General features: G+C 40.4%; 1 protein-coding gene across 1 annotated transcript; it reads left to right on the top strand.

Moving 5' to 3' along the window:
* Window positions 1-252: 252 nt before the first annotated feature.
* On the top strand, window positions 253-1662 carry LOC146164192 (uncharacterized). Its single transcript, XM_083382531.1, has one exon. It carries the CDS (start codon window positions 253-255, stop codon window positions 1660-1662), a length of 1410 nt encoding a protein of 469 aa, XP_083238657.1.
* The last annotated feature ends 8296 nt before the right edge of the window (window positions 1663-9958 follow it).

Here is a 9958-nt window from a genome sequence, read left to right as displayed (position 1 = left end):
AAAATTTTCGAAAAGTTTCGCGCAGTGCCAAAAAAATTTCGGTTATAATTTAGTTCGCAAAAAAATGAAATAATTTTCTTCAAGGTTTTTTTTTTATTGTTTCACCGAAATGTTATTGTCATTTTTACGTTGTTTTAGAAAAATAAAATCCGCTAGAGGTCAGAACCTGCAAACATATTATCGTATTGCAGTGTTAAATCAGGGAAACAGAATGGTGATTCGCTTTTGACGCTCGAGGAGTGCGCACCTACAATGAAGAAGGCGAGTTATGCGCAAGCGACGGTGAAAAGCGCAGGGAGCGCGATGAAGCGCCCAAACTGTCTATCGTTTAGAGCTGATACGCTCTTGAAAAGAGAAGATTTGTGGAAGCTGTTAAAGGACATCAACTTTCCATTGAACAAAGTTCTAGGAATTGCGGAAATGAAGGGAACACAAATTGAAGTAACGTGTACAAGCCGAGAAAATGTACTAGAGCTCCAGAACAAGCTTGCCGAAGTGTCATATCTACGAAATGTGCGTCTTTTCGAGAGTGATGTTATTAATGTGGGTATCGGATGGGTGCCAATTCCTTTCTCTAGTGAAAGTATCGAAGAAAATCTAAGCTCGCATTTTGGCGAGGTGAAAAAGATGACTCATAGAAAAGATAAACAGGGATTACTGTCAGGCATGAGAATTGCAACCATGAATAAAGCAGATGTACAAGAAAATCCCATTCCGAGCTACATTTACGTGGATGGGTTAGAATTTTATGTAACCTACCATGGGCAGCAGTTTACATGCAAATACTGTGGGGAAGCTGGACACAAACAAGTAAAATGTCCGAAAAGGCTGAACGACTTTCCAGAACTCCTAAACCAGGATACAGACAGACAACGGAAAGCGCCGTTAGCTGCCAGCGCACAGCAAATTAGAACGCCTCTCTCGCCTGGTTCGACTGCTTTGACGCAAAAACAACCTGCAGATCAGACTTGTGCTGATAAGCACTTGCATAACGGACAAGCCGCTCCAATGATAACTGATAAGAACGTACACCTGAAGGCTGGCGAAGGAAAAGACGACTCCCAACAAGATTCAAGAAACGAAGCAGCATCGAACAAGACAAAGTTTCCAACAGCAAACTTCAAGAAACGTCTCCGCACGAGCCCTCCAGCTTTGCCAGATAGCAAATCGCAGAGCCTCTGCGAAGACACCATATCTTTGATTTGCTCAAAATGTAAAACGGAAAGCACAATGGCTCCGGATTCCAAGCACTTTTCCTGTTACAAGTGCAAGAGTGATTTCAATGTCGTAAAGGCCTGTTGCGAAGATGCTATGTACCTGGTCCCAGCCAAGCAAAGGGAATTCTGTTGCCCAAAATGCCACTCCAGCATGCGGTGGATGCCATGTTGCCAGGAAATCCAGCCGGAATTTCAAGTGGACGGAGACGTTTTCGAATGCATCCAGTGTGAAAGGTACTCTATTGCTTGTGTATGCAAAACACTTAATGCGGTTCCAAAGCTCACTACGAGCAAGGAATGTACTAACCACCTGTGTAAGTTTAAACTTGTTAACTGTAGCTGTGGACAAAAGTCAGCACAGCAAATCGAACCTAGGTGCCCATATAGATGTGCATGTGGCTTTGAATACGAATGGGACATTGACTTAGGAGTAGAGCGGGTGTAACTCTCTTAGATGTAAGTGTTTTTTATTTTTGTTTAATCTTTATACTTATGCCTTTGCTTCTTTTAATGTTGCCGGTATTCGTGATGGTACCAAACGTAAATCGATCTTTAATTTTATCAGAGACAAAAAATATCATATTACGTTGCTGCAGGAGACACATTGTTGCCCCGCGGACGAAAAATTATGGCGGATGGAATGGGGCGGAGAAGTCATATGGGCACATGGAACTAAACGTAGTAGTGGTGTGGCTATTTTGTTTTCCAAGCGCCTAACGTATTCAGTAACAGATTTAATCGCTGACCCACTTGGAAGGTTCTTGATTGCCTCGTTGATAGTTGGGGATAGAAAGATTACACTAACTAATATTTATGGCCCAAACTCTGACAGTCCGACATTCTTTGATAGCGTATTCTCAAACCTAATGACGTCAAGCAGCCCTGACCTTATAATAGGTGGTGACTTTAACGTTATACTAAATGAAAAATTAGATAAGAGTACAGGCCCACAGCACGCAAACCGCAACTCACGCTCTACTATAAGAGCGCATATGAACACGCTAGGCTTGCATGACGCGTTTCGTGTCTTGCATCCAACAACCCCAAAATATTCCAGGATTCAAATTAATCCAAAGGTAGCAACGCGTATAGATTTCTTTCTGGTTTCCCAAACACTTATGTGTGATGTTTTGACCACCGACATTGTCCAGGGAATCATGTCAGACCACAAAATAGTGACAATTTCTATTAAATTAGCTCCAAGCCTACACGGAACTGGTTATTGGAAGCTTAACAATAACTTATTAGGAGATAAAAAGTACCTCACTGAAATTCGTAGTACAATTAAAGATTATAACATAACCAATCCAAAAGGTCATGTCAACCCGCATGTTAGGTGGGACGCTCTAAAAGCAGTTGTACGTGGGGTATCAATTAAATATAGCTCTGAGTTTAAAAAACAAATTAAGGCCAAACAATATAACTTAGAAAAAGCCATCGGAGATCTCGAACATGAAATAACGACATCCACTCAACCCCTATTCAACAAAAATGATGAACTAACAAAACGTAAAAACGAACTTGACATGTTAGTTGAAACTAGAACAAAGGGGGCTATTATAAGGAGTAGAGCACAGTGGGCAGAGATGGGAGAAAAAAATACAAAATATTTCCTCAATCTCGAAAAAAGACACACCGCTAAAAAGGCAATAAATCGCTTAAATGTGGGAGACACAATATGCACAGATCAAACGCAGATAATGGAAGAGCTAACAAGTTATTTTGAACAGCTTTACAAGACCAACAACAATAAATACTCACTGCCGGCAATTAAATCACGGTTAGCTAAATTAAATCTTCCGCAACTAAACACGGAACAGTTTGCCGCAAGCGAACTGCCTATAACTGCACATGAACTACATACAGCGGTCCTTTGTATGCCAAAAAACTAATCCTCGGGGCTGGATGGGTTTCCGGCAGAGTTTTATCAAGCATTTTGGCCTGAGATTAAAGATATATTCCTCGACTCCTGGTCGCATACCGAAAAAACGGGTCGTTTCAGCCCAACGCAATCTCAGGGCGTAGTAACGTTGATTCCTAAACCTAAAAAAGACCATTTGTTTACAAACAACTACAGACCAATCACGCTGCTGAATACCGACTATAAAATCGTATCAAAGGTAATTAACAATCGCATTAAGGCAAACTTACAACATCTTGTAAGTCACGACCAAAACGGCTTTATCACGGGTAGGTTTATAGGAGATAATCTCAGACTTTTATTTGATATTATGGATCTAACTGACTCTTGCGAGATCCCGGGAGCCGTGCTATCCCTAGACATATATAAGGCGTTTGACACTGTAGAGTGGGATTTTATATATGAAGCTATGCAAAGCTTTGGTTTTGGAAACAACATTTTACACTGGCTGCGGTGCTGCTACAACAACCCATCATGTAAAATCACAAACAATAACTTTCTATCCCGGGTATTCGGAATCGAACGTGGTGTGAGGCAAGGCGACCCACTCTCCCCTACCCTTTTTGTACTGTGCATAGAGTGCCTGGCCTCAGCACTACGCGCTGATGAATTTGTTGGTATTAAGCTTTTTAATAATGAGTTTATAGTATCTCTACTTGCAGATGACACCTTGGTTTTCCTTAAGGGTGATCAGGTAGATTTCGACAGAGTTTTTAATGTTCTCGACGAATACGGCCTAATGTCAGGTTGTAAAATTAACATGAATAAATCACTTGCGTTTTACGTCGGGCCCGGGCGACAGATTAGGACGGAGCGACCTTTTTCAGATAAAGGGTTAGCTTGGCCTGCAGAATCATTTAGGTATTTAGGCATAGAAGTTCCAATCATGTCACGAGATGATCTTTTTAAACTAAATTTCGGTAACTTCTTAAGCAATATAGGTACAATACTTAATGTATGGTCGTCACGAGGGCTCACCCTTTTAGGGCGAATATGTATTCTCAAAAGCCTGGTTATCCCATCACTAATTTATAAAGTCAGCGTCATCCCGATCAACCTTCCAAAAAACTTCCTGCGCAAACTCAAAACAAAACTTTTTCAATTTATTTGGGGCTCTAAATGGGAGAGGATAAAACGAACAAAATTGTGCGCTAGCGTTGCTCAAGGTGGCGCTAACATGATCGATGTGGATGCCTACATCCTCGCGCTGAGTATGAAATGGGTAACAAAACTATTCGATGACAGTTATGAGGCGCCTTGGAAAAAACTGGAAAGAAGTAGTATAAGCAACAATGAAATAGAATGTTGGCTTCGCGGAAGCCAGTCTGCCCTCTCTCAAAAAGCCCGAAAACTGATTCCTTTGCAAACTATCAGAAAAACAATTGCGGACTGCAAACAGTTGATTAGCATAATGTTTACAAATCTAAGGGACGGTAGACCGTTGTGGATTAACGACCAGGTTCAATACCGTAAACAAACCTTTTTTATAAAGACTATGATTAATGCTGGCATATTGGATTACGCGCATCTTATCAACAATACAGATCATTACATGTCTTACGATAACCTCGCCCAATATTACAGCTTTTCCACCAACAATAATGATTGTTTAGAACATCTAAAACTAATTTCGGCTATCCCTGGAAAATGGGACTTGAATGAACCTAGTAACATATCCATGATTGACAACAAGTTGCAGACTTGTACCAAATTTCTCTTAAAACTTGATACAGTTAAAGAAATTTATTCACATATTAAAGATGCTGGCTTGTCCCCCCCAGTCAAACAGCAAATCAAGTGGGAACAGATCTTGCAAGTTTTACCAAACCGAATCCCTTGGGACAAACTTTACCAAATTAACTACGACTGTACCGTGGAAAACAAACTTAGAAGTTTTCAGATAAAATTAAACCTTAGGGCCATCGTCACCAATGACGCCCTGTGCTCATTTGGAATTAAAGACTCAGATAAATGTGTTTTCTGCTGCGATGCATTAGAAACTGTAGCGCACGTGTTTTATTTTTGTACCAAAGTAGTAACTTTCTGGGAAGAAGTAACTGCCTGGATCTCGGCGAAACTTCTTATTGATTTACGCCCTGACCCTGTTCATATGTTGTTTGGTGTTGTGGCGGATCAATCCGAAACCCTTTTGAATTGTTTGTTGTTGTGTGCGCGTTTCGTAATTTACCGCTGTAAGTACGCCGAATCCGTGCCGAATTTCAATATGTTCCTAAATATGGTTAAATCTGTTCAGAAGTCGGAACATCTTATCGCCATTCGGAATTGTAAAATTAACGACTTTCTTTGCAAGTGGCAAGGGCTATTTTAACGCTCACTTCATGTGACTCCGAATCCCCAACTGTATTTTAATGCCTTCCTGCTAGTTCGTCGCTTTCTGACATGTGTTTTATCTCGCCTCTTTTTTTTCTTTCGCACTCGCTTTATTGTGTCGCTATATAATAATAAAAAAAGACGCGCTGCAAAAAAAAAAAAAAAAAAAAAAAAAATAAATAAAAATAAATCAGGGAAACATTCCAAGTCTGGCGCTCGTGGAGTGCGGAGCGAAAAATGGCAAGCAGAGCAAGTTACGCTTAGGCAGTGAATAAAAATGCGGCCAGCTTTAAGAGGCCGAATTGCTTAAGTATGAGGACAGTTAATTTATTGAAAAGAGACGAAATTCTGAATCTTATAAAAAGTATCGATTATCCGCTGAGGAAATTAGTTGGGATTGCAGAAATGCGAGGCCAAAACGTCGACATATCTTGCACCAATAGACAAAATGTTTTGGAACTTTACACAAAGCTATGCGCAGCAGAATCAGTAAAATTTGTTAAACTATACGAAAATGACAAGATTAACATCGCAGTTGGCTGGGTGCCTATCCCTTTCCCCAGTGAACTCATAGCAGAGGAAATATCGGCAAAATATGGAAAAGTTGAAAAGGTGACACACAGGAAGGACAAGGTTGGGTTGCTAACCGGTATGAGAATCTTGACAATGAATTCAACGGACGTGGAAGAAAACCCTTTACCAAGTTATATTAGGGTGGCGGACTGTGAATTTTACGTAACATATCATGGGCAAGTGTTCACTTGCAAGAATTGTGACGAGAAAGGTCACAAACAAGCAAACTGTCCCAAACGTCAAAAAGATTTTCCTCGGCTAGTAAAAAGACAAGAAGAGCACAAGCAAGCCAAAGCACACGGAGAGACAAACGATAACGCAGTTGCCCCCCAATCTAGCGCTGGCGTCAACAACGCTGATAACAATCCATACTCTACAACAGCCGTAAGCAGCATTCTAAACGATGCTGATAACTCCCCGGAATTCAACTCTGAAAACAACGCCAACATCAAGTCAAGCACACCGAAGCTTACCAACAACTGGTCAAGGAAAAGGCTGCAACGAAGCCCAGACGAGCTTCCTAACAGCAAATCTATTAGCCTATGTTCGACCAGAATTTCGCTGACATGCCCTGGCTGCCAAGCTGAAACTGTGGTTTTGGCTCAGTCGAAAACTTTTGTTTGCTGGAGTTGTTCCAACAAGTATTCCGTAGCAATGAAGTGCTGCACGGACGAGTTATTTCTGGTCGAAGGAGGGTAAAGAAACATGTCAATGTCCTTTATGCGAAGGGACATTCAGACGTATGCCGTGCTGCGATAAGCATCGATTTTTAATTTTTTACGTCGTAAAAAGTGTCACGTTGCCCATTTGCAGGAAACCCATGGTAGTGCTAAGCACGAAAAGTTATGGGTATGGAATGGGGAGGGGAAGCGTTTTGGGCGCACGGCACCTCAAGCAGTAGAGGGGTGGCAATACTAATCGACAAAAACTTATCCTATTCCGTCTCAGGCACAAGGGTAGACCAAGAAGGTCGATACTTAATGGTTGAAATTACAATAAATTCAACCCAATAGTAATTGTTAATGTTTACGCGCCGAATAAGGACGATCCAGAATTTTTCATCAATTTATCTTTTCTTTTTTTTTTTTTGCTTTTCCGATGCCCCAATAATCATGGGAGGGGACTTTAATCTAGTTCTGGACAATGTCCTAGATCAAAATGGAAGTAAAAAACATCGTAACCGAAAAGCAAGAGAAAGTCTTTTGCAATATATGACACATTACAAACTAACAGATATTTTTCGCCACAAATTTCCAACCGTTAAAAAGTTCTCAAGGCTTCAGAAACTACCAGCGGCATCATCGCGTTTAGATTTCTTTTTAATTGACGGATCTCTCGTCGAAAACGTTAAAAATGTAGACATAATCCCCGGTATAATGTCCGACCATAGTATAGCAAGTCTAGGGGCTGACGTTAACCCAGCACCACGCGGTAGAGGCTACTGGAAATTTAATACATCACTATTAAACAGGGAGTCGAACCGTTTGACTTTTCCGGTTCAGGTTCGGTTCGAGTTCAAGGATTTTATTGGAATCCGGTTCAGTTCCGGTTTCGGTTCGGAAGAATTTAAAAGTTCCGGTTCAGCTCCGGTTCAACCATTGTTATTTCAAAACCGGTTCATAAAGTTCCGGTTCAGATACAATATAATTTGCGTTAAATCTCAAAATGTGGGTCGATAAATGTAGAGAATAAATCTAAGTTACGTCACTTATTAAAAAAACAGCAACTCATTATTAAAATATCTAAAACACACATAATCAACAATTTTTTCATTCAATATTTATATTTTTTCATAAAATTTCGAACATGGCGTAACTTGACTCTGTAAAATACAAGTTGTGACGTCATGCTGGAGTGAACCGCTTTTATTTACAGGTTCGGGTTCGGTTAAGGTTCAGGTACTTTCAAATTATTCGGTTCAGTTCCGTTTCGGCTCCTTAAAATCTTATAAAAACCGGTTCAGGTTCGGTTACGGTTCGGAAAAAATTGACCCAAAACCGGTTCATAAAGTTCCGGTTCGGTTCCGGTTCGACTCCCTGCTATTAAATGACCAGCGTAACAAGGAAAAAATAAGAAAGGTAATCACTTATTATAAAGGAGAAAACCATATAGGCGAAACCGACCCACATGTAAGATGGGACGCCTTGAAAGCAGTTGTTCGGGGAGAAACTATAAGATATGCGGCCGAACTAAAACGAAGGCTAAATATTAAGCAAATCGATTTGGAAAAACTGATTGGCGAGACGCAAGGCGCTATTTTAAAGAACTCTGAAACAGAATTAGGCCCCTTACACGAAAAATTGTCCAAACGGAACTCGACCAACTAATGCTGCGCCAAACTAAAAGCGCCATAACGCGAAGTAGGGCTCGCTGGGCAGAGGAGGGCGAGAAAAATACAAAATACTTTTTAAATTTGGAAAAAAGACATTGCGAAAAAAAGGGTATTAACAGACTTTTTATAGATGATAAAATAATAACTGACCAAAACAACATTTTGGACGGTCTAGTTGACTTTTACAAGCAACTCTACAAACAAAACGGAGATCTATTGAACAAAACCTTAATCGCCTCAAAATTAAAAACACTAAATCTCCCAAAAATTAAGGCAGAACAATCAAAACTATTAGAAGCGGAAACAACAGAAGCGGAATTCTTCACTGCTCTCTGCAACATGGGTAAAAATAAATACCCTGGGCTAGACGGTTTTCCAGCAGAGTTTTATATCACCTTTTGGGACAATATCAAATGCGTCTATATGGCAGCTTGGTGACATACAGTAAATACAGGAAGGCTATCAGCTTCTCAGTCATGCAGTGGTAACTCTACTTTCAAAATTTTTGCAGTGGTAACTCTACTTCCAAAAGCTTATAAAGATCATCTTCAACCGGGAAATTTTAGACCAATAACGCTTTTGAATGTAGACTACAAAATTGCTTCAAAAGTAGTTAACACCAGGATCCGAGGGGTACCAAACGACATTATCTCGCCTGCGCAAAATGGTTTTATTCCAAAACGATACATAGGCACTATAATATTCGTCTTTTGTTCGATATCATTGACTGCGCCGACTATTACGATATACCTGGCGCGATACTGTCTTTAGACATGTTCAAGGCCTTTGACATAGTAAACTGGGACTTCATATGTACAGCCTTAGCTGCTTTCGGGTTCGGGGACAAGATTATTAAATTGATCGAATGTTTTTACCAAAATCCTTCGTGCGTAATTATTAACAACAACTTTTTATCAAAATCGTTTAACGTTGAACGTGGCGTACGCCAGGGAGACCCTCTCTCTCCAACTTTATTTGTCCTGTGCATTGAATGCCTTGCCGCTGCGTTAAAACAGGGCCGCCAAAACGGCATCACAATAAATGGCAAAGAATTTAAAGTGTCCCTATTTGCTGACGACACTACAATATTTCTATCGGGTAGTGATCAGGATTTTACAGAAGTCTTTCGGATTATTGACGACTTCGGCGAAATGTCAGGCTGCAAGGTCAACATGTCCAAATCAAACGCCATTTTGAAAACTGTCACAAACCCATGAAACAAAGTGGTCTTCTATGGCCATCAGGCACTATTTAATACTTAGGCGTTGAAATTCCCACTAGCTCGAGTAACGACGCCGATCTAATTGAAAAAAACTTCACACCACTTCTGAAAAAAATTAAAATAGTATCAAATATTTGGTCCGCGAGGGGTCTCTCTCTTCTCGGAAAAATAACAGTTATCAAGACCCTCATGATTCCAATCTTAACCTTTAAAATGAGTGTTGTCCCGGTTAGTATACCCAAATGCTTTATCTCAAAAGTTAAACGAATCCTCTTTACATTCTTATGGGGGTCCAAATGAGAGAGGGTGAAAAGAGAGACTTTGAGTGCGAGTATTGCAAATGGGGGGTCAGGAATGATCAA

The sequence above is a fragment of the Ascidiella aspersa genome, chromosome 2 (assembly GCF_963924565.1).
Source record: "Ascidiella aspersa chromosome 2, kaAscAspe10.2, whole genome shotgun sequence".
In the NCBI taxonomy this organism is placed as follows: Eukaryota; Metazoa; Chordata; class Ascidiacea; order Phlebobranchia; family Ascidiidae; genus Ascidiella; species Ascidiella aspersa.
The sequence above is the reverse complement of the archived record's forward strand: the minus strand, read 5'-3'. Positions and strand labels throughout refer to the sequence as shown.